This window comes from Dysidea avara, chromosome 11, assembly GCF_963678975.1.
Source record: "Dysidea avara chromosome 11, odDysAvar1.4, whole genome shotgun sequence".
Lineage (NCBI taxonomy): Eukaryota > Metazoa > Porifera > Demospongiae > Dictyoceratida > Dysideidae > Dysidea > Dysidea avara.
The window spans coordinates 22,078,443-22,103,746 of NC_089282.1; the positions used below are offsets into that span (position 1 = coordinate 22,078,443).

At 38.3% G+C, this 25,304-nt stretch overlaps 2 protein-coding genes across 3 annotated transcripts in view; one reads left to right on the plus strand and one right to left on the minus strand.

Annotated features, from left to right (window-relative positions):
• Positions 1-15,791, minus strand: part of LOC136238769 (transcriptional regulator ATRX homolog) — a 27,947-nt gene extending 12,156 nt beyond the window's left edge. Inside the window, exons 1-3 of one of the 2 annotated variants that reach the window (XM_066029357.1) lie at positions 15,451-15,791; positions 11,324-11,387; positions 11,236-11,267 (exon numbers count right to left, since the gene is read on the minus strand). In XM_066029357.1, coding sequence (XP_065885429.1) covers positions 11,236-11,267; positions 11,324-11,387; positions 15,451-15,686 — 332 coding nt within the window. In that variant the 5' untranslated portion in view covers positions 15,687-15,791. Of the gene's footprint in view, positions 1-6,232; positions 6,271-11,235; positions 11,268-11,323; positions 11,388-15,450 lie in introns of those variants that run through there. The other variant, XM_066029359.1, reaches the window with a different exon arrangement.
• On the plus strand, positions 15,780-25,293 carry LOC136238772 (uncharacterized). The gene is made up of 6 exons (XM_066029363.1): positions 15,780-15,989; positions 16,056-16,202; positions 16,249-16,414; positions 20,376-20,448; positions 22,501-22,549; positions 24,649-25,293. Exons 1-6 carry the CDS (start codon positions 15,861-15,863, stop codon positions 25,120-25,122), a joined length of 1,038 nt encoding a protein of 345 aa, XP_065885435.1. The 5' UTR covers positions 15,780-15,860; the 3' UTR covers positions 25,123-25,293.
• The last annotated feature ends 11 nt before the right edge of the window (positions 25,294-25,304 follow it).

Below are 25,304 nucleotides of genomic sequence, written 5' to 3' on the forward strand. Positions count from 1 at the left end.
CTGAGTTGTTGACATTATTGAGAATGTTATTACTGATCGAATGGCAACTCTCACATCGTTAAAGAAAACTGATTGATGTCGCTAGCAACCCATTATAAGCTAGATATCCCAACTGGAGCTCATAAAGCATATATTAGAAAGACTGTCACTAGTTATTTAGTAGATGAAGACATAGTTTCGAAGGATGATGAAGATGCCACTACTGACCTTGAACTTAAAAAGCTAGAATACCAAGAATGAAAATGAGAGCATGCAATCCAGCTACGCTTAACAGAACTGGAGCTGAAGGATTCTTCAATTTAAAAAATTGGAATAAGCATAAGTCGCCAATTATCAGCAATTGTAATTCTTCCCTACAATGACATATTTGAACTATTCAATAGAGCAGTCCTTAGTCTCTTAGCACTATTTAGCTCACATGAATAAGCATCGTGTTATAAGTGAAATTGCAAAGCCTATTGTGCGCCAATTACCAGCTATTATCAGAACCCTGCAGTGACTGACCAAGTATCAACAGACTATGCGTATTTGTGAGTAACTCAGGTGCCTTGTTGGTTCTCTGTGAAATTTTTGTGGGATATATAAAGTCCTTGGATAACTCTGTTTCACAAAAGTTTTAACGAAGATGAGGCTTCAGGTCAGGGACGTAACTATCACGATTTCTTGCCCAACAATTACCAAGTTTTTCCTAACCATCACAAGTATGTTTAAATGTATGCTAGATTCATATGGCAGCACACAAGCAACCTGCTTTTATAGTATAAACATGTACCTCATTTATTGAACCATGAGATCAAGATATAAGGCGCATCACGTGATCTATTTGACGGAAAATTCCTTGGAAAGTCCCAATAACATCTAATATAGGTGCACGTGACATGCGTGGTTTAAAATCAAATTATAAAATGGAGTTGAAGCATAGCACTTGGTAGTACTGCTAATCTAAGCTACAGTACTAGTGAAAATAAGCATCAGTTGGTGGATGATGCCAGTAAGAAATTTCGTTTCAAAGGACTTGTCTAGCGTCTTTTTGATAAGGAAGTGCCGTATATAGAATCTACTGCCAATGAAGTCGAGTGGAAAACGAGCAAATACTTTTATAGATAAGAATAATGCCAAGGAAGTTGATGGAACTGATATGGGGATAGAGGAAAGGTCAAGTCATTATAATGCACTATTTGTGTGACTGATTCTGTGAGACCAAGGTTTCTCACATGCTAATGCTTGTTTATAAGACAAACAGCTTTGACCAGTCCATAAAATAGCGTCCCCGGTCTTCATTTGGGGTGTGGCGTTTAGTTGAAAACGTATATTTTGCGTCTGTGAGCTACACTGCCAGTTAATTGTAGCATGTCGTGATTTTTAATATATAGTTGATTCTTGTCAAAGGTTCATTTCGATGTTCGGCCATGCCGACAATCATCAATGGATGCCTCTCGGGATGCCTGAATAGCATATAGTTAGGTATGGTTTTATACATACAAGCAGCTTATCCTGCAGTATTTATTTACACTATAGCACAGCTAGTTGTAGGCCATGTGTGCAATCAGTTTTCATATTTTTAATGATGTCCCACATGAACGTGAGCGTGTTTCTTGTGTATATACTTAGCTAAGCTGATGGTATGCTCAACCATCAAATATTGGCTGACTATGCCCCTGCCAGCCGTTCGAGATATTCAGGTTAGATGCAAAAGCATACCGGTTTCCAATACAAAATTATTTTAAAACTATGTAACGTATAGTGTGTTTTGAAGTTTAGTCATTAATGAGGTATTTAAACTCCAATAGGTACCCACGGGTAGGTATCTAAACTGGCTAGATACCTGTGAAAAAACTTTGTAATGTGTGTCACATGCTTTGCTGGATTCCAGTCACAACAGCAATCACAAATCATCACTAAAGTATAAAGGTGTTGTCTGAAAGCATCGCTGGATCATAAAGATGATTGTATTCATCCAGGATGCCTACTGACAAGTCACTTTAGCACTAATTCGATCAGGAAGCCGCCATTACTACCAGTGACCAGAGCTGCATGGGTCAGTCTAAATCAGTTATTATCTGCACTATTCAAGCACCTTGGGCTTTTCCCTTGGTGCTTGTTGTGCCATTCTTACAGATACCTGGGTTTGTGCAATAACCACTTACGCAACTTCACAGTAGGCCAGCATAGCTTGTAGAACACTTTAGGAACAATAATTATTCAATGAATAACGATTGTAAGAATGTTTTAGAGGATACAACAGCCCAGTGTTACTAAGTAGCTTATATACATACTCTGTAGTCTGTGTACTTTACAGGTGCTGATAATTGGTACTTACGTTAGCTGGGGCTACTGACCACCAAAACTAAGAAGTTTGATATGAGTTAAGCACATCAGACTTGTGCCACCCTTCCAGGATACAGAGGTAGATACATACTTCTTACACTTTACAAAGGTGATGTCCGGCTTAGAGTGGCCCAAAGAAGTCTGGACACTTCTTTTGCAAAGTACATTGATTGGTAAGGCAAAAGAAGTTTATTCTGCATTGACCAGAGCTCAGACTACGATGTTGTGAAGGAAGCCATACCAAAGAACTATGAGTTGGTCCTGAAAACATATCAACAGCAATTTTGTGGATGTCATAAGGAAGAATCACAGACATATGTAGAATCACAGACATATGTAGAATCTCTTTGATTGCTGATGCAGTTCCAAGGACCTTAATAAAGAGTTTGCCAAGCTCTGCCAGTTAATGTAGTTACAAGAGTTAAAGAACTATCTACCCTCAGACATAAAAAATCATCTAGATGATAGGAAGGCTGACAGCTTGCATCAAGCAGCCTATGCTTATGCATTGACCCATAGCTCTTTTAAGAAACCACTACCACAACTTGGGGACAACACCTGTCGAACACCACCAACTGGAGACCGAAGATCAACTTCAGCGAACCTACCTCCTACCTCACACAACAAGGGAAATACATTATCACCAGATGATTTGCTTTCAGGGCCAATTTGCTACTACTGTAAATATCGGAAGCATGTCAAATCTGAATGTAAAGCCTTGCAATAGAAAAATGCAAAACCAATGACAGTGCATGGCATTACCATAGATCTCAGTACTCTACCCCTAAGAAGTACATCTCATTAATCTTATCAGGAATGGTGGCCTTGCTGGATTCAAGGAGTAGGACAATTCTTAAGACACTGGAGCAGTTGTCATTGATCTTAGAGAGCATTCTGCTCTTCTCTAATGATTCTGCTGTGGGACAGGAGGTAACACTACTAAGAGTGGATACATGTGAGTGTACCATTACATAGTGTTCATTTGGAACATGATCTGGTATCAGGTCCTGTTACTGTTGGAGTGAGACCTTCTCTCACCGTTCAAGGTGCATCACTTCTTCTCAGAAATGACTTGCCAGTGACAATGGGACATCCTCTTCTGTATCCATGAGAGTAGTTACCAGAGCTTTGGCTAGAAAACAAGTGACTAAAGTTAATGATGAGTCACATGATGAAGGTTCCCTTGTTGAAGCAGCAGTGGTATATGAAAGACCCAATGTCAGTGATGCTGACGATAATCAGAAAGAGAAGTTTCAATGGTTACTCAAGAAGTTTCCAATCTCACATTATTTTGACAGTTGTTACAGAAGCAGTCTAGTGACACAGAAATTCAGAAACTTTGTCAGTTCGCACTTGATGAACACAAAATGGATGCTGTACCCAGAGGTTACTTTATGAAGGATGGAGTGCTCATGGGGACCACCAGCAGTGCCAGCTTCACAGGAGTGGATGGAGTGTGATCTACCAGATTCTGATTCCCCAGAGGTATTGCAGTACTGAATTTGGCTCATGATGCACCTATGCCTGGTTATCTAGGGGTAAATGGGACCCACCCAACAGTGCCAGCTTCACTCTTGTGAGGCACTGCTGGCAATTTCTAGTTTTAAGTATCTTTTTTCTTATATTTAGTGTAAACTGAGGTTCACTGGGATAACCTCTGATTTTAAGTAGTTCTCGAATTTAGAATAAACTCGTCTTAATTTTAGAAGATCTTAAAAATTAGAGTTGTAGTTCTTACTATAACAGTGTTTGCAAAATGTATTTAAAGCCTAACCAACAAGTGTAACATTACATTGTGGGATCAGTTTCACTCAATTTTTACAAAATAAGAATAAATTTTTATTAGATCAAACTTCTAATAGTTATATGTAAGCCCTTGACTGCCCTCCTAAAGGGGGGAGTGAAGTTTATTTGGACGACTCAGTGTCAAGATGCTTTTGACACATTTAATATCGGTACTGATATTACGAGTATCGGTATTGGTCAATTGCAAGTCTACAATACAGATATTCACTTGAGTTATATGCAGTATTAAAAGTTGCATGAGTAGCATGAAAAGCACCTTACTTATATAGTTTGGTCAAATGGTAAAGTTCAAATGCTGAAGTTCTTGACTAGCACAAGTTGGTATGGATTCAAATCCTTTTTTCTTCTTTTTCTGAGGTTTTTTTTTGCACTACTTTTTTTGGTAGTAGTTAAAACATCAACTTTCCTCTGAAAAAACACTAGCCTGGAACACTCAATGACTCAAAACTTTGACAGTTACTTTTCTCAAGATTTACTGAATAGAAGGCTGGTAACACATAGTGGACTAAGACTTTACATTTGAATGAAGAGTTTCTGATGTGTAAATAGTTGATAATTTTTGTTCTGTGTTTACACTGACAAAAACAGACAAGTTTGGATAAAAGCCTTTTGTGACCAATCATAAGTACCAACAAATAAAAGGATTACAGTGTTGAAAAGCATATGAATTGTAGTAATTTAACACAGCCATAGTGATCATGCTACATACTTTATTATGTTGTAATGCATATCAGTTTGACTTCAAAGTATTGGTTGCGTATACCGTATAGCAAAAACTTTGGTGAATAGCGTTCAATTCGCCAAAGTTTTTTTCGCCAATTATTTTAGATCAACACACGAGCACATTGAGTAACTAGAAGTTGAGATGAAGGTCAGTTCGTACCACCACGCAATAAAGATCGAGCTGACTTTGGAGATCTTGATCTTCCTAGGAATGTGTCCCACAGTTGTAAGCACTTCTTGGGATAGCATTTCCAACCGGCTTCCCGTTCACATGTCAGTTAGTTCATCGTCTCGTGATGGAATTGGCCAAATACTTTGATATATGTGATAACCTCTGCTACTGTAGTTCACTGAAAAAGCAAATATGGTCGCTCTCGGCATCGCAGGAGATAGAGAAGCACGCCTTTGCTAGCACGTCGTTAGATCAGTAGCTACAAAAGTACTGCTACAACAACAACAACGCTAGCTAGCTACCTATACACTTACTACTACTTACTACAGTACGTAAGGATAAACAACAAGGTGTCAACTGATGAGTTGACACCTTGTCATTTATCCTTACGTACTGCACAATAAAAACTTTGGCGAATATTATCTTCCACCAATTTTTTCAACAGATGGGTTTCGTCACACTTTTTTACTGCCAAAGTTTTTTACTATACGGTATGATATCGGTTCATTACAAAACTTGTATCAGAAATAGACAATAAATATTGGATATCAGTATTGGATGTAAAATGTGGTATTGGTACAGCCCTAACAATTAAGTCAGTGTTATGGTCCGAGCCTATTTTGATGCCCCTGATTTTGACAAACAATTTAAGCTGTATGTGGATAGTAGTGACATGTTTTTGGGAGCTGTGTTGCTGCAGGAATATGTGAACGGTCAGGATTGTCCCATCTGCTACTTCTCAAGGAAGTTCAACTGTCAACAGCACAATTATTGCACTAGTGAGAAAGAGACCCTAGCTTTGATTCTCGCTTTTCAATATTTTGAAGTCTAGTAGCTCTAGTATTGGGCTAGCAATTAGGCATGTCAAGGGTAAAAATAATGTTGTGGCTGACGCCTTACCAAGGGTTATGTGACTCATTAGTTTTGTACATTGTGATCTGACATTTTAGGTTAAGCACTAGGCAATGTAACTTGTTTCTGACACCCTTGTCTTTATAGCATGATTGTATGTCATGTCTAAGGGGGAGCTTTGTAGGGGGGTGTTACAGTGTACTATTGTGCATGCGCATTTTACAATAATTACGAATTTAATTAACGAACAGTGGTTAACTTGTTGCTATTTTGCTTCTCTCGCCATTGTTGTCATCTAACAGTGGGATCTTTCTATCATTATTCAATAGTTGTTAAGTTATATAGGCATACCTTGTCTTGGAGAGGCAAGTCATCCAGATTCTCCAGTCCCCACCAGCGTCAGAAACAAGTGCTATATTATCTTCCCATTAAACATAATAGCAGGGAGAACAAAAAAGACTATACCCAACATAACATGGCAAACGTTTAAAGTGGACCTTGTTCATCCTGTATACTTTGCTGCATGTATGTTTCAAGCATTCATAACCCTATATTGTGAAGTTTGGGGTTCCAAAGGTCCCTTTGAAGGAGGCCGCAAGACTGTCTTGCTTTGTGGACACCTGGAAGGCGTTGACAAAGAGCATTTGGGTATTGGATTCCATACAAGGGTATTGAATACCTGTTATGGATTCATCTCACACATCCAGGAGGTATTCTCACAAGAACAGAAAGAATCTCTATTGAGAAAGGAAGTGGAGTCACTACTACTATCTTTTCTTACCTAAACTGTCCAGAGGGCTTCTACTTCACCTTATTTCTAGTCCTTAGAAGAACGTAAGCCTGTGGCCAATCTGAAACACCAAACAAATAGAAACTGAATGGTGAAAGTTGACCTGAAGGATGCCAAATTTACAATTCCTATTCCAGGGGTGGATCCTGGCCTTTAAAAAGGGCTCCAATCTGACTAATTGTAGCTACAATCTAGCTACCTAGTGGTAGCACATGATAGCAAATAATCTCTCCTCAGCAATGTTTCACTGTTTTATTTAGGCCTCAGAAAGGGAACTGAAGACTTAAAAAGGAGGCACTTGCACTCTAGAGGGAAACAGTTTATCACTCATAGAAAAAGCCTCTTAAGCCATTCTGGTCAAACAGCTAGAGAGTATGAGCACCATTCTGGTGGAGTTAGATATGGAGATTGCAGCATTGATCCTGATTGACCTCAGCAATGGAGATACAGGACTCAATTTCGGAATATACTCGTCTTGCTAAGAGAATAATAGACTACCCTGAGCATCCACAGACCCTAACTTTCTACCCTTTACCATTGAATGTGAATGCTACTCCATATCAGCCAGTATAAACCAATCTAACTCCACATAACACAGTAGAAGAGCACCAAAACCTCACATCACTGACACTGCAGCAACACCAACTCACTCCAGAGCTGAGAACACAATCTTACATGAGAACCCCTAACAACATGGTTAACTGATCTGCCACCTGCACTGTCAATGTCACTTCACTACACGTGTTGAGGGGTGGTTACCCTCACCTCACCAAGCCCAGATGTGAAGACAGGACGAACATAATGGAAGATGGTGCAGTACACCCATCCCCCCTGACTGTTTGACTTGTCTTTGAGGAAAATTCAGAAACAGTTCCCTACCTACAGAGGCTTCAAATCTCATGTTGGCATCCTGGAGGAACAAGTTTAGATTCCCTGTTCAACAAATGGATTTGCTAGTGTTCTAAACAGCACCCTGTTCCCATTACCAGACCTATTTGTTCGAGGAGGGATATCAATCCCATTCCCTGAGTTTCAGATCACCTCAGACTATGATAGTGGATGTAAGGAGGTTAGGCAAATTCATCCTATGTTCAGTAGGGTATAAAAGAGAGCTCTCCATGCTAGGCCTTGTAGATACTTCACTGCATGGAATGAACAATTGACATGGGTCCTTCTGACTTGACATTGAAGCATCTATGTGAGACTGAGCTTTTTAAATAATATCAATGATCACACCTTACCAAATGGTAGCAAGACATTCTTATTGGCACAAAAATTGCTGGCAACCTTGGCTACAACTTGCAAAAGGTGAAATGCAGAATTATCTGGCTCAGGTTGACTCTGCCAGTATCTAGTTTTTAGAAATGTCTATTATTTTTAAAGTAATGCTGCACCATTTCTTAGTCATTATTTATGCACGACTTCCATAGGTTTGTAGCTCTCTCAAATTTGGACTGAACACCACCATTACCTTAATGCCATCACCAATGACCTTCATTTGTGCTGAACACCGGCATCTGTACAATGGACCACACACTAAACTGATAATGAAACTACTTGTAACATGGGCACAAGTGGTCTGCCTCCACCCAGAACCTGAGTCACAACTGAAACCTACACTAGCATCAGTAGAGTTAGCACTCTATAGTTCAATTGTACAACCAATATCATCAGCTGAAAGGGTCTATACAACATGACAAAGCAGTAAAAGTAGTGGTCATTATATAGGAATTCATTACAGACAACACGACTACAAAACTACCAAAAAGAGATAACAGGATGAACTAATACATTCCTGTGGTGTTACAAGTAGTGCTTGTGGCTAGAAATATGACTGACACGTGTTTAGTGTTGTTGAGTCTTGAATGGTAAGGTCACATGTTAAAAATATCTCCCCCATAAACTTTACTACATTTTCATTTCATCAGGCACCTCCAGATGCCAGAGTTTATTGCTTGTGTGTGTGTGTGTGTGTGTGCCAGATCCAATGTACTTGCAGGAGCCAAAGACAGCGTAATAGTGCAAGTATCAGTTGCACAGAAACTGTGCAGATCGTATCCTAGGCTTCTGAAACCTGTTGGGTGTGCATTTTTGACTGCTTTTAATAAAAAAAAATAGCACCCATAAGTACAACCATAGTATTTTCTAACTTTGGAAAGAATTTGTGTTATATGGACAGGCAGCCTTGGGCCGTACTTGCTCAGCAGCAAAAGAACTACTATATTTCCCATGTACCTTCACTAACAGAAGCGTTGCAGAAACTTTAGCTGGAAATTTAAGAGAAAGTCCTTAATTCTGCTACACAGAAATGCTATCTTTCAATTTTAGACCTGCCCAGATGCTGAGAATACTGCAGCAAGTAAATTGGTAGGATGTATAAAATGTGAAACAATGCCAGGGAACACATTGAGACTTTCAACAATGCAGAAATGATCTGTGATCACATATCAAGACTTCTGCTATCAGCGAGATGATGGTGTACTTCAGAACACTTAGGAAAAGTGTACAAAATTTTCAGATTCTGCAATTACTTTTTTCCTAATGTAGTAAAGTGACCAGTCTGTTAAAGCAGTAGTCGAATGAAATAAAATGTTGCCAAGGAGTCATATAGGTAGTACTACAGAAAGATGAGAGTAGTAATAATCGAATACTAAACAGTACATGAAACCTGTTCATCCAATCCCACATGCAAAGGATGTTAGGGAGTAGGAGGTACCAGACATTTAGTTCACTTGAGAAGGCATAAACATCCATACAATAGTGGCACACTAAAGCATGGTAATTACTTCAATGTAAGTTTACATGCAAAATGTTAAAAAAAAAAAAAAATGGAATTGAAAACATCACAAATTGTGACTATTGACATATTAATTTGGAGCAGTAACTGCATGTTGCAGCACTGTTTCTTGAGTTACAGTACATTCAGAGCAGAGGTGATTATAATTTTTCAGTAATGATCAGACAAATCAGACCAGCTTTATCGTTGATCTGACATGACTGCCAGCCAACAATACTATTTGCCTCAAATTACTATGGTATACAGTGGCCCCACCTGGTTAGTTTAATCTCCTAGCAACAGAACCTTGTTATTGTGTCAACAAGAGTAACAATGCAGGTGAGAACCACAGCCTACACCCAACCCTCCCTGACCTGACAAATGTCAGACCAAACAAGGAGTCACCCCTGCAGAGATGTAAACATTCAAAATGTGAAATTCATGCTGACTACCGATCATTGTAATGTTCACTCAAGATTGTCCCCAATTAGGAACCAGACTGTAAAAAATTATCTATGTACTTTAAATTAAGACTATGCAAGTAAGTATGGCTTTACAGTCTTAATAATGCCTAACATGCTGATGCTGCACTTAGTCAATAGTGAGAATTAAACACCTTGCTGGACTATAGGTTATTTCACAGGGATATAAAAATGCTTATAATATACAAATCCAGCAAGGTGTCAAAAATGAACAAACTGTATTTACTTGATTAATCGATTATTTTGAGCTTCAACATTGTTTTCAAGCATTGAGTGGTGGTCAAATATGAACAGTTGCCGCATCAATTTTAATAAATGCCTCTGGTTTGACTATAACTTTCTTGTTATCTGGAATTAGTATAATTATAAAGCCCTTGTCACATTCACAAGTATGCACAATGTAGCAGTGTCTTTAGCTAGAAAGCCTCACAAATAATAGTCAGGTAGCTGAAATAAGGGCTATAGCAGCCATAATTTATCAATATCAGTTCACACATCAGAATTCTTTGACAATGAGGTGTCAGGATTGAATGGCCAAACTTCTCTTTAGATTACAAAATGTTTGATGACATAAGATCAAACTCCTCTGATCTTGCTAAAGTCTTTGCCAACTGTTTATACAATGACAATAAAATCCTACAATTGCAATCATGCAAAATATCACCAAGTTGCAGTACTAGTAAAGTAACCTAAACATACAAGTAGTCTAACTATGCAGAATCCTTAATTTTGTTGCTTGTAACTATTAAGTGATGCCATCACATGACAAAAACACTGAAATTATAATTTTCATGCAAGTTGAATTTCTCCGCTTACAACTCCACTTACCATACCATTCCAAGGTTTGGTTATTTCTTTAATTCATGCATTTACAGGACTTTGGTAACACTACACAGTAACTAATGATAAACAGACTACACAAAGCCACACAACTACTGTTCACTTTTCATATTAGTTACACTTTGTGTTGCAGTATTGACTGCAGTACCATCTATCAGACAACAGTAAGTTTATGGATAACATGCAGTGGAAAATCCACACATGCGGATATACTATTTGTTGTCTGTATCAAACGTGATTCAACAAAGCAACAAAGCAACATCTGCATGCCAAACTCTTGACCAGTGCGTGCTAACCACAAACTTACTTGTCTCCAATAGAACGCAATACATTCAACACCCCAAAACAAATATGTAACAAATGAAATGGATACTATATGATGCTTATGTGGCTTTGTGTAATGCTGTGTATCGCCCATTCTGGATTGAGGATATTGATATCTTGTATATAGGCACGTCTGCTTCACCTTTTCTTGGATCCAATGTTAGACTGTGCTTCCTGTAAGATCAAAGTGTTGTTATACATACACCATCAAACGATTGCTAAACACTTACCAGTTTTGACAAATTATCTAATAGAAGTGACGACGTAACTTGAAGCTGGTGCGCTGCATCATCACTATATACATACATACACAAACAATAAGAATAAGTACACATGCACACAAAGGGAAGGCCATTATTGTACAGGTTTCTGATTCCATATATTTCAAAACTTATTAAAGTCTGAAGTTACTATAGCATGCAAAACCATATGACTGCTACACAAAACTTTGCTGCTATTCATGAGCCGTTACTATGGGTGCATGTAGCACGAAGCCATTTGACATCTATAAGGGTTCAGTGTTGTCTGAGAGTGATACGATATCATGGTTTTTATACAAAATTAGGTCATGGACAGTCAACAAATTTTATTGACTGTTCATAGCCTACAAAACAGGTCAAGAACCAATTTACGCAAAATCAGACATCTATATTTGATTGCACAATCAAAACAAAAAATATAGAAACTGTCAATATCAGTATCATGAAATTGCCAAAGAATAGTCCATTTCCACGTAAGCTAAAGTTTTCACGGTATGGTAATGAATACTAATTTATTACACGTTGCGCAACGTCCGGTGTCCTTTGGGAGGCCTTAAAATGTACTGAAACCTATGGGACTAAGACATTTACACTTCATAGGAGCCCAAACCATACCGTTTATTCTTATAAGAACGTACTTTTATAGCAACCACTATACTACAATGACATGAAAATTGGTACGATACGCTGTATTGTGATCAAGAAATCAGTGATCTTTTGTCAAATGGTAGTGATATCTTAAGTTTTAAAGGCTGCATCTTACCTAAAACGAGATATTTTTACTCTTATAAGTATCTAATCCAAAACAGCCAAGCTGTAAAAAAAGTGTGCGGCCCTCAAAAAGGCTGTGGTGAAAAAAGATGTGAAATCCCAAGCGGCACCAAAATTCACCTGAATTGTCATTATTAAAATTTTTACCATTAACCTACCATCACAGCCATTTCTTGGCCGCCACCTTGGATTTCACATCTTTTTTCACCATAGCCTTTTTGAGGGCTGCACACTTTTTTTACAGCTTGGCTGTTTTGGATTAGATTTCATTTCTTTTTGCATTTGTATACCCCAAAGCCGGCCTATGGCCGGCTTTGGGACTTTTTAAACCTATCTTTTTTTACCACAGGAAGAAGAAAAGATGAAGTAGATGCACTTTAAATATTTTATCAGTAAATGTACAAATTATATATATAATGATTACAGAAATCTCCATGGTGGTTTCTTTGTAGCTGAACTCTCTACAAGGTAACTTCTTCTAACTGATCTTTCTACAGGGCAATTTGTTTGTGGCTGAATTTTCTACAGGGTGATTTCTTTGCAGCTGAACTCTCTACATGGTGGTTTCTTTGTAGCTGAACTCTCTACAAGGCAATTTCTTCTAGCTGATCTCTCTACAGGGTGATTTGTTCGTAGCTGACTTCTGTACAGGTGATTTGTTTGCAGCTGAGCTCTTTACAAAATGGTTTCTTTGTAGCTGAACTCTCCACAAGGTAACTTCTTCTAACTGATCTTTCTACAGGGTGATTTGTTTGCAGCTGAACTATCTACAAGGTGATTTCTTCTAGCTGATCTCTCTACAGGGTGATTTGTTTGTAGCTGAATTCTGTACAGGTGATTTGTTTGCAGCTGAGCTCTTCACAGAATGGTTACTTTGTAGCTGAACTCTCTACAAGGTAACTTTTCTAGCTGATGTCTCTACAAGGTCACTAGTTTGTAGCTGAACTCTCTACATGATGGTTTCTTTGTAACTGAACTTTTTACAAGGTGACTTCTTCTAGCTGATCTTTCTACAGGGTGATTTGTTTGTAGCTGAACTCTCTACAGGGTGATTTGTTTGTAGCTGAACTCTCTACAGGTGATTTGTTTGAAGCTGAACTCTTCTTGGGCCGCACGACACACTACCGTGTGTCTTGATAAAGGATCGTTAGGCAACAAGACATGGCCACTAAATCTATTGTAACGGGTGAAATAAGCACCTAGTATTGATAGAATCACAGCAATGAAAGATCGCCTATTTCTGCATTAAAATTTTGCATAGCGTTGTTCCCAGCCTTGTAAACATAGTAACAAAGTTTATCTCACTAAGTAGATTTGCTGAAAACAAATTCACTAGGGTCTTCTGCCATGCTAAAGACACTTCTTTCCGCTTTATAACACAGCGAATCTTCACAAACTATATACCATCGTGATGCTAACAACCTGAAGATTACAATTTCATTCTCATATTAAGAATAAACGGTATAGTTTAGGCTCCCGTGAAGATTTCTTAACTCACTCCCATAGGTTTCAATACATTTTAAAGGACACCAGATGTTGTGCAATCGCAATTATTAACCACCACATTCCAGATGTTGTGCAATTGCAATTATTAACCACCACATTCCTTAGCCCTTGTGTGAAAATGGGCTATTGTAGAATTTCATTTTGCATTCCATTATATCAATACTTATCACACATTTTCATACAAATGCCTTCTCTTCAACTATAGGTATCATTAGTCTTCTCTTGTGCTCTAAGCCATTACCTGCTCCATACTTCAGATACAAGCAGTGACTGTTATGGTTATGATATATGATGCAACAAGAAAAAGGTACAGCTAGATCACAAGAAATATAAAAAGCAACAGGACAAGAAAACCTATCAACACCTGAAGCCATAGTCAAACATGAAAATTAATATGTAAGATTATGGCTTCAGCTACAAGGTATATCTTTTTATTGCAGTGATCTCCAACCTTACAGTAATTAATGGCCACCCAACATAAGCAAAGTTTGCAATGATATCTGCTACATGAAGTCTGTATTAAAACATCAACAGGTGTAAGCTTTGTTTGAAGACAATTCTACAAGTTGGGTTTGAAATACAGTAAGTGACCTGGACATTGCAATGTCTCTGCATCGCTTTCCCAATGACACGTAACCCAATATGAAATTGCTACTTCCTTTCATTCCAGAACATCTTTGCCACCTATGTTCCATTTCTAAACAACCTAGGGCTTTATATTTTCCATCACTAGCTGCCAAGCTAGTTGCTATAATCAACACACTAGATACAATCTGACTCGGAACTGGCCCCAAAACGTGACCTGACTCCGTCAATCCTGCCAGCCTCATACTTCAGGCATGGAAAGTGCATGTGAAATTCTTTGCAAAACACACACTATTCTGTATACTGGCAGGAAAGTTTTGCGATGCAAATTGTGCATGCTGCATGTCTTAAAAAACAAAACTGCCTCAAGGCCTTGACTGGAGGATTTATACAAGAAATCACAAAGCTTTATAATACTATGTCTATTACTTTTGTAGTTAACATTGCTGGTAGGAAGTGCTAATTCAACTTCTTTGTTCAAGTTGTTGATCGCCTTGTCGTGACCACATACAGATAAAACTACAAACTATTTTAGTGATCTAAAATGTGGCACATTCTAGCTCAGGGACTGACCAATTAAGCACATAGTATTAAAACACTGCAGAAAAAGTCACAGGACTTAAACTCAGACCCTTAAGTATACATCTAGCACTAAGCCATGCTGTTGTCAGCTACCTACTTCTCTTAGTTTCCATCTTATAAATGTGAGCCAAGATATATACTAAAAGGTGAAGAAACCAGAACTGAAACCAACCCTAACTCCGATCAGCATGTGTTATTTTCACTAGCCTAGTGTTGTGTCCTCCAATCCCAGTTTTCCTTGAACCCACCAACACTTACTTCCCTTTATACAGCTAATGTGTTTGATAATTTAGTGCATGGAACAATCATGTAGCCATGACCTGAGACTTCAGGTAAAAGTTCAAGGTTATGATAAGTCAAACCTGCAAATAGTTTCTTTGACATTGTAGCATGTAGTATACTACTTTTTAATACCATCAAGTGGTGGTTCGAACTACCACCTTTGACGTCAGCACCTCTATAATGGCGACATGCCGGCCAATTAATATCAATGCCGTGCCATGTGATTAACCACGTGTCATTATGGGGGTGAAAAAGCGTGCTTTCGCTTTCACAACCTTCAACACTAATTGTAGCGACAAAATAAACCCTTTACTTAGACACGGTCGTTTCGTGACACATGTGTCAGCGACCCCCGCCCGTTACTGACTTACCTCTGGTTTATGTCTGCCTCGTACTTATCAAGTAGGAACGAGGCGAACTCTTCATGTGTTGGAAAATTCGCAGCCAGTTGAAGTGTCTTCCATTTACTGGCGGTGTCCTCAAATAACCTTAAACGCGTTATTTTCCCGCTCTCCATTGGAACTTTCTTCGGTCTTCCAGCTCCCTTCCGTGCACCTCCGTGACGAGCAAAACTTTCGTCGGGTTTCTCTGGCTCATTTACTTCCATTTTACTTATCGTGGCAGTTCGTCAGATCCGCCACAAAGTGAACTTGAATAAACGACCACAAAATCAAGTTCAGTGCCCGCCAACACGCTTACCGTATATACGTGTTTGTGTTCTAAAGGTTCGATAGAGGGTTCCAGTTTCGCTAGAATATTCTTCGTGTATTTGTAACGAACAATGGAGTCATTTATCAGCAAATTAGACGAGTTTGTTATCATTATACAAAGCTGTTTTACTAGTAAGGTGTCAGAGTGGAAAGAAAGCGATTTGCAACGTGTGATCGACTGGGCGGACTATTTCACCAAGGTAAAAATTTCGTACGAGTTAAAGAAAACCACAAAAATGTCGTTATTGTAACACTGCCCTTATTAGGCTTGCGACAGGATGCAAGCGAGGCATTCTCTATTACAAACAATTGATGACCACCTGAAAGTAACCAGCGTCAAGTGTGGTCACTTGTATGAAGGCAACCCTCTATGTTGGAAACAGATTTCATCCAGTCATTCCTACATTCTAAAGGTTACCCTCAATAGAGACCCATACGTACATTTACTGTTATTCATAGGCTCTTATTGAAAACCCAAGTCTGCCTGTTGAACTTCATGACAAGTTGATAGTACTCTATAATGAGAAACATGGTGTTGTGGTTGATAAGGGCTCCCACAGTGATCTGACACTTCCTCTTCAGATACATGACATCTTGTCTGAAGCCATTCATAAGGGTTCTGTTTGTGAGTTAGATAACATGCATGTCCCAAGTGGCCCTACTAGTAATGCTTTGTTGGTAGTGTACTGCACTGTCAGCAAATCTGTTAAACTTAATATGGCTTTGTGGTTGAGTGCCAACCCATACAAAAGACCTATGAAGCCATACATTGTTGATGTGTGGAATTGGATTTATATGGACTGTGGTCATGTTGGTGTTAAACTAGTGTAAACAGTATGGACAGTTTTAAACTACACCATGTCCTTCAAATTAAAGCTTTAAAACTTTTCAATATCCTGGAGCCCTGTTGTCAAGTACATATTGATGTCAACAATTTGATATGTGAATAAAATTTGGCCCTTAGAAAGTGTATGATGCTATTTATACTTAGTTGGTTGTCTATGAGAAATGAACCATGACCTGTTTGCTAAGTGATACTGCTGGTTTTGGATTCCTTTTAAGTCATTGCAGGTCTTGGTAACATATAAGTGATTCAGTGTAGGATATCATCAGTTGTTATAGTAGATGAAGTGTGAGGTTTCAAATGTGTGTTGTGGTGTTTAGTGAGGTATTTTAGTATTTGTACATATGTGTGTGTGGTTCATGATACTTTGTATGTAGGATCCCCACAATACAAGTTGCTGCAACTTTTACCCTCTTCTTTATTGGTGCTACGACCTATATTGCCATCATTGTGTTGAACATTTGCATATCATATCATAGCCCACTCTGCTATGCTGTACAAACTTAAAAAGCTCTTAAGTGAGGGATGTGGTTTCTAACTACCATACCACTCCAACTTAGTGCTTTCAATGGCATGGCAACCATACATTTTATTGTCGCTATGTACCATGAACTTAATAGTTGTGTGGTGTGCTATTTCTATCACTAACAGTGTTTAAATGTCAGTTGGTGACCTTTGGTAGTGTCAAGAGGTCATATTATTTTATGTACCACTCTGCGTGGGCAGTTCAAAGGCCCCGCCAGTGCCATAATTTGTATATGACACTCTTGCTGACTGCAACGAGTGCATTATAACTTATAACGCACTGGTTGTGGCTTTGCAGACCGCAACGAGTGCATTATAAGTTATAATGCACCGACCTCAGTGCAATATACAGATACTGCACTGGCTGTGGTTTTGTGCATCAATGCACAAAGTGCCATCAATACACAAAGTGCCGGCAGCCGAGACCACTACGACACCTCACCTAATAGGTGGAAAGACACCTCACAGATCACTCGAATTCTTTTATAGCCTGACATGTAAAGATCGATTGTGGGCCATAGCGTCACCAATACGTATAATGTTTACCAAGCAGCCAATGGTGATCAAAAAACCCAACGCAGTGGACACAACTCCAGTCTACATATATATAAACATATTTATACACCTTACTAGTCTGGTGCCATCTGAGCTAAACTGTAGTCCACTTCAACAATGACTCAATATAACTTATATTCTAAATAATACTCACCTTTACGTTTGATTGTGGTAACCAGTTTTTGTCATGCCACCAGATTCGAATTTAGCCAGTGTGAATAGTAAGAATTAGACTAGTATCGTTAGTAGTTAGGTTTTGTTTACTTAAACCGTCTATTAGCTACTTTTTTTCGCTCAAGAGAATCACTATGGCGATTAGTCTGGCGCTTAGTCTATATGGCGATTGAGTGATCACGCTGGCATACTGAGCACTACATGATGAGAGTTGAACAGCGAATGCAGGTTAGTGATATAACCCATAGCGTACTAGTATCTCAGGTGGCTGCAGTGCTGTAGAGGGAATGTCATCGCAACTGGTTACCCACAATCAATGTTAGAAACCTGGCCTTTATAAGTGTTACAGCTGTCTTGCGAGACTCTCCCCACCTATTAGGTGAGTGGTACATAACAGTTATACAACGTGCACTGGTACTCTGCCTGTATAAACGCACTTGCCTTGCTCGTGCGTTTATATCAGGCAGAGCACTAGCTCATTCCCATTGTATAACTATACAATAATCTCTAACTGTAGATATAGCCTAGCTGTTCAAACATACGGTGTCATTTTTTAGTTAATACTTCTGTGATAATAGAGAACTGTTGATTGGTGTTGAATAACAAGGGCTAGTTTTTATGAAGGTTTTAGTCATGAGATTTGGAGGAATGTAAAATGTAAACTTGAGCTGGCTTCTGTACTTAAACAACTTTTTAATATTCATATTTTACTGTTTGCTTTGGAAATGTTTGTGCATGTTCTATTAGAGTATTTGACTGATGTATTAAGATACATCTACATCTAAAGGTTGGCTGGTTTCTGGAACAGCAAAATTCCAATGCCTTTAGAATTGCCTTGTTTGTTGTTATGGAGTTTGTATTATGTGAAGTGAAGGATGTATTGTGTATGTCATTGTTACTGTCATTGTTAGGAAATAAACGGCACATAGTATGTAGTATGATAGTGAAAATGACTACTTCTCTGTTTGTCTGTGATTCTGATAGCTTAGTCATTTCTTTATGGATTTTGACTGTGTTTGCGTGTTTATCATCTGACGTTGCAAGCTATTTATTCAAAACTCCAAGTTCCATCCAGCCAGAGCAGTGCTGATGCTCCTAAACTCTGAACATTCTAATAGTGTAGTTATTTAACCTGAACGGTGCCCTTAACTGCTACTGCTAAAACTAAATATATGAAAAATGTATCTGTTAACGTAATGTGTTGTTGTCATGACTGCATGTTTCATTAGAGTGGTTAGCCACCTTTCAGTGTGTTCAGTGTAATATCTAGTGCTGTGTACTGGTGTCCAACTGGTTATTAACCAGTGTTATCTAGGTCAGCCAATAACCAGTGAAGAAACCATTAAACCTGTTATTGCCCACCCACTTGGTAAACCATAAATTACCCCTGCTGACAAGTGTTAACATCATAACATAACCTCAAAATATGTGATTGTAATAACTGTTATTGCAAGACAGGATCACTTTGGTACCACTCTAAACCTTCCAGCAGGCTTGTTGAGTCACATTATGTCTGCCAATATACAAACAAACCAATTAACTGTTTTTTGCCAATTATTGGTAGGCAATTCACTAGTGACAAAAATTTTGTAGGTGTACAGCACTAGTAATATCCACACATCTTCTATTCACCATTTCCAGTTTTTCAGGCTTAGAAATGTCATAGCAATATTGTGAGTGTTCTATTAGAGTATATCCGCACTGTTGCTAGTACAGCATAACCTATGGGACCAAATTTATGGCATAAGTACTAGTTCATAGAGCATAGCTCTGTTTGGGGCCTACTTGACATGGTCACTATAATGAGGTGGTCTTATTAATGAGGTCATTTAGTACATCTTAGCTACATGTATGTTTGGGACCTACTTGACATGGTCACTATAATGAGGTGGTTTAATTATTATGAGGTCATGAAGCCACGCTGTATTATACCGTATAGCCGGAAATTTTCAAGGGATGAAACTTTCACGAATTTTGCGAGTGATGATAGCTTCGTGAAATATTTCATTTTATACACATAGCTATTACCCGCTTTCTACACTTTCGTGAATTTTAAAATAAGAAAATCGTATTATGCGCAGTTTCGCGAAAGTTTCATCCCTTGAAAATTTCCCACTATACGGTACCTGCACTGTTAGACACACTTTGATAGGTGTTGACACTGTTAATTTGCCAGGGACATTTTATGTACTTTAATATTTTTGTAGGCTAGTTGACACCCTATTTGATACCTTTTGGTGATGATAGGCATTGTACAATCACTTTACACAATGTGTTTTGACAGGGTAATACGGCAATGGATACTCTCCATCTCTCTGTCTTGATAACAGTAAGAAGACTATAGTGTCAAAATACTCTAATAGAACAATCAGATTAAAATTTGTTTTAAAGGGAAGTTATTGGTAACTGGTGTTGTATAACTGGTATAATTCTACTGTTATTTGTGAGCACATTTGCCATGTAATCATCCTCTGGTATTATAATATAGCTTTCCTGTCAGTACACAACGCTGGATATGTCATTTCAATTGTGAGCTCATTGGTCACTCTAAATAACCCCAGGTAAGCTGTCTATTATTGGATAAGTACTTGTAAAGCACTCGTACATAAGACTAACTGACTTAGTGAATACCAGTTTTATACCATTTTCACTTGCATCTCTTTACTAACCATAAAGAATGGGGTACCATGGTGATGAGGGGGGGGGGGGATCATATTTGGGAATCGACTATAGCAACCAAAGAATGAGTACATGCACTCTTTAATTGTGGCCATTACTTGCTGGCACGACATTTTCAAATTTCAGTTGTTTGGAGGTTAAAATTTTGACCTTCGTTCCAGCCCTATCCAGTACCCCCTCTCTAACCCTGCCAAATTAAAACTGTATACTATTTGGTCACTTTCAGGTAATAACGATATCCAGTGGTGAAATTTGTGTAATAAGTGAACTGTCAATATTTGTACTACTTTCTTAGGGATGTACATTTCGTGAATTCATGGTTGCTTGGTAGCCGAAATATTTTCATCCTCAAATTCTGTGATTGCTGTACTATACACAAGTGGTCCTACAAGAATAAAATGCAAAGTACCTCACCTTTATTTCATCTGAAGAACTTATCCCCCCCCCCCCCCCCCCTCAAAAAAGTGATACGATATCGTGTGTAGAGTTAATCATTGAATGTCAACAAGTACAAAATGATTGTTGAATTAGAGTATTTTCTCAGCAGCTGTGTGTTCTATTAGAGTAAGTGAACAACACAAATGAATGTGGCTGTACGTACGTTTCAGTTATACGAATGCCCATCTCGCCATATTAGTTTGGATATAATCACTGACTTATGACCCACTAAGATTTTTTGCTTCTATGTATGACCAGCTCCTGTTGTTTTCCTTAAACGCTTTCCTCATATCAGCTGTTATAGTTCCTGATCAACTGTTAATTTAGCATAAACTTTTTAAAGTGTTACATCCTTTTTGCAGTCACACCCTATAAAAAAAAAGGTTGCACCCTTTTTTTGATAGTGTTTTGTGTGCATGCAGCTACTTGTCGAAGTTCCCGGGATTTGGGATAGCGATTTGCAGTAGTAAATGGCTGAGGCAAAGCAAAAGTAGTGATGGGGTGTTATATGCAGTGGAGCCTCTTTATATTGGACACTTAGAGCCAATACAATTTTACTGTTTCAACAAGATTGCAATGTTTTGGCAGAAGTTTATAAATAGTTCATCAGGCCTACCCGACCTTATTGCTTGCAGTATAAGTGCAAGCATGAAAGGGTTTGGAGACACTGGACAAGAATCTTGACAAAGAGAATTTGCATATAATTGATTGTTGTCAATCACTGAGGAGGCCTGCCTACATAGTTTGAAAACAATGTGATGTATGATTGACCAACCTGTATTCCAGTAGAGTTCACAATGTGGCCCTCATTATTCACTATAGCTGAAAAGAATTTGTGAAAGTCATATTAGTGGTGTTTCATTGTTCGTTTGCTGTATTAGTGGTGATTATATATACTGTTGTTGTATATGGAGCATTTGTGAAAAATTGTTTCTGAAATGTTTTTACGCAGTACAATTGCAAGAAGTTCGTTCATACACACATTTCCATATTTATACCATAGGGAGATTAGAAACATGGCATGCTTTACTTTGAGGTGGGGTTAGAGGGTTCCAGTGAATTAGCAAACACAGTGAATAAAGATTTGCTCTAAAGACACTAACACTGAGAAAACATTGTGTAACTAGAAAACCTACATTAGCTTGAGCATTATAACTAAGGTTTCATCTTTTGTCCTGTTATGTAGTTCCTATGATGCCGGATAGTAGACTCTCAGCTAAAATATGGAGTAACAGACAACTAACAGTCACACTTATTTACCATATATGAACATTATTCATCCATACTGTTCATTATGATTGTGTCTTGGTTGCTATAGTTACTGCTGGCAACCAGAATTGTCATTTACATAAGACATATGACACTTATATGAAGCCTGCTAAGTGTTTGTCATGTTATCTACATAGACAGTAATATGAGTTGATAAGTTACATTATGTTAAATGTGTATTGTTTTAATGTGCTGTTGTTTTAATGTGCTGTTGTTTTGTGTTATAGTATGGTGTCCAGTAAGCTGTTTGAAATTGCTGCAACCAAAGATGGAATGGTATAATATTATGTAGTACATGAAACTGTGTACAGTAGAACCTCTCATAGAGGACCCTCTGAATAAAGAACGTTATACATTTAAACTCTAACCATTTCTGTAGTCCCTGTATTGTTGATACTATCCTTATTACTAATAATTCCATAACTTAGAGAGTCCTTTACAAATTGTTCCTCCTTGATGGCATTCATGTTGTTACATCAGCGAACTTGATTTCTCAGAGAGAAATTAGTCCTTTGGCTATGCTTGCATGCACATTTAAAGCTAACAAGCCTCTTAAAAGACATTCCCAACACATGTCTTCTTACCTGCTGCTGATAAGGACAGCTGATATTGCAGTAGCTTAATTTGTTTGTACAATATGGCAACTCAGTTAATTCAGTTTACTACATCAGTTAATTAGGACAGGACAAGCCCAGCTTGTGATAAAACCCATAATAGTGTGTCAGTCGTTGTGTTGTTATGAAATCCACGTACATGTATGTACTTGTTATCAGAACAAAAGCTTGCCACTTTGTTATTATTAAAGTGTAGGGAAATGATAGGGCCAGGCCAACTTCTAAAGTGTTCTCATTAATTGTATGAGGCAATGAAGTACACCTTAGCTATGTTTGGGACATGGTCACTATAATGAGGTGGTATTATCAGTGATGTACTGTATAGCCTGGGGAGAAAATTTTCAAGGTTTTTGGGGTTAACAGCAAAAAAATTTATCTGGACCTCCATATATAGTCTAATACATTTTGGCAAATCTGCTAATTTTAGCTGCATTGCTCAACCTTGAAAATGTTGCCCCTCGAATTACTGTATGGATGGGGACATTTTCGGAAGGAGATATTTTCAGAAATTTCTGAAAAATTGAACGCCATCCAAAAATTTATTTCCAAAATTTTAATTTCACACTGAACGCACTTGCCTATAACTGGCGCCCAAATTTCTTTGTAAATATGATGCCCTCTAATCACGATATCAGTGCTAAACTCCATGCTTCGTTTACTCAGTAGCCACGAAGATAGCTAGATGGCAGGCAGTGTTGACAGCAGTTTCACTATATTGTATAATTAAATTTGCTGTAACTATAGCTATAAAGCTACATTGCTCCTATGTTAATTGTCTGAGTAGCGGCTAGCTGGCTATTTCCGAAGTTAAACTTCTGAAATGCAGATATCTGAAAATTTATTCTTCTGAAAATTTCCCTCCATATGGTACTTAGGCTATAAGGTACACCTTAGCTATGTTTGGGACCTACTTGGCATGGTCACTATAATGAGGTGGTCTTATTAATGAGGTCATGAAGTACACCTTAACTATGTTTGGGACCTACTTGACATGATCACGAGGTGGTCTTATTAATGAGGTCATGAAGTACACCTTTACTATGTTTGGGACCTACTTGACATGATCACAAGGTGGTCTTATTAATGAGGTCATGAAGTACACCTCTACTATGTTTGGGACCTACTTGACATGGTCACTATAACCAGGTGGTTCTATTAATGAGGTCATGAAACATACCTTAGCTATGTTTGGGCCCTACTTGACATGTTCACTATAATGAGGTGGTCTTGTTAATGAGCTAATGAGGCTTCACTTTGATAATTGAATCTCACAATAAAGCCATATATATCTGCATCCATATAACAAAGTTTTTGGTTTCTATAGAGATTCTCACAATAACAGTAGTACCATCATGTATGGTTAATATGATAGATGTGACTTGTTGGTCTGATTGAGGAACTAGGAAAATTGATCTTATGAATTTCAATAGTGCTTGCATGACTTGTATTCTGAGAACGTTTGAATTAGCTTGTTTGGTGATGGATTAGCTTTTAACATAAAACTGCATGCTACGCAAACAAATGCCAACCGTCACATAAAGGGTGAGATTCGGGTGGGACTTACCTGTGAGATATACATGTAGTCTCGTAGTACTCCACTGACTCGTAGCACCTGAGTAGTGCACAGCTGGTTCATTGTTCCACTGCGTAGGCATGGTTCAAAAGAACTGAAGGCTTTCCCATTAGTTTGTAATGTATGTATGATGTCTAAGCAAAGTAAAAAATGTGCAATCTTTGTTAAGGTATTTTTATTTCTTACAGGAAACAATATTGGTCAGCCTTTTACCAGCAAATCACAGAAGAAAGTTACTCCACTTACCAGAAACTGGTGAATCAGACTCGTCCCAACAACCTACTGTCGCTGAAGCCATACTCAGATGGGTGTTGCAAGTGCTAATCAAACCTGGCCATAGTGTCGATCGGTGTGAAAGATACTTAGAGACTGAACGGTTTCATCCCTCCCTCCTATCTGCCATCTCCTCTCACCACCTACAATTTTATAGAGGACACATTACATGCTTATTAGAACACTACTTGACTTATTTCAAGTTTACCAGCAAATCCATAACAGCCAGTGACTTGTGTGATAGTGCTAACTGGGTAGTGATTGGAGCTGCTGGGAAAGTTGATGTAGTAATGCAGAATTTAAAGTCACTGTTAGAACAAAACAGAGTAATGTATGATGCAACCATTGCAATGGTGTCACGGTATCTAAAACCAAATGATTCACTGTAAGTTGCTGCTGTGACCAGTTTCAGAAAACAAGCAGCAATTATGCAAGAGGATGGAATAGTGTACAGCTATCTACAACAAGATTCACCACACAACAGAAGTGATCTTTTGTATTGTACAATTTTGCCATTATTTAAAGCGCCTCATATTTTGTTGCGCTAGTGGCGCCTATGACTTAGCTAAAA

Coding starts and splice junctions, on each gene's coding strand:
- LOC136238772 (XM_066029363.1), top strand. CDS start 15,861: ATGGAGTCATTTATCAGCAAATTAGACGAGTTTGTTATCATTATACAA. Junction 15,990..16,055: donor GGGCGGACTATTTCACCAAG/GTAAAAATTTCG, acceptor TGCCCTTATTAG/GCTTGCGACAGGATGCAAGC. Junction 16,203..16,248: donor GTCATTCCTACATTCTAAAG/GTTACCCTCAAT, acceptor TGTTATTCATAG/GCTCTTATTGAAAACCCAAG.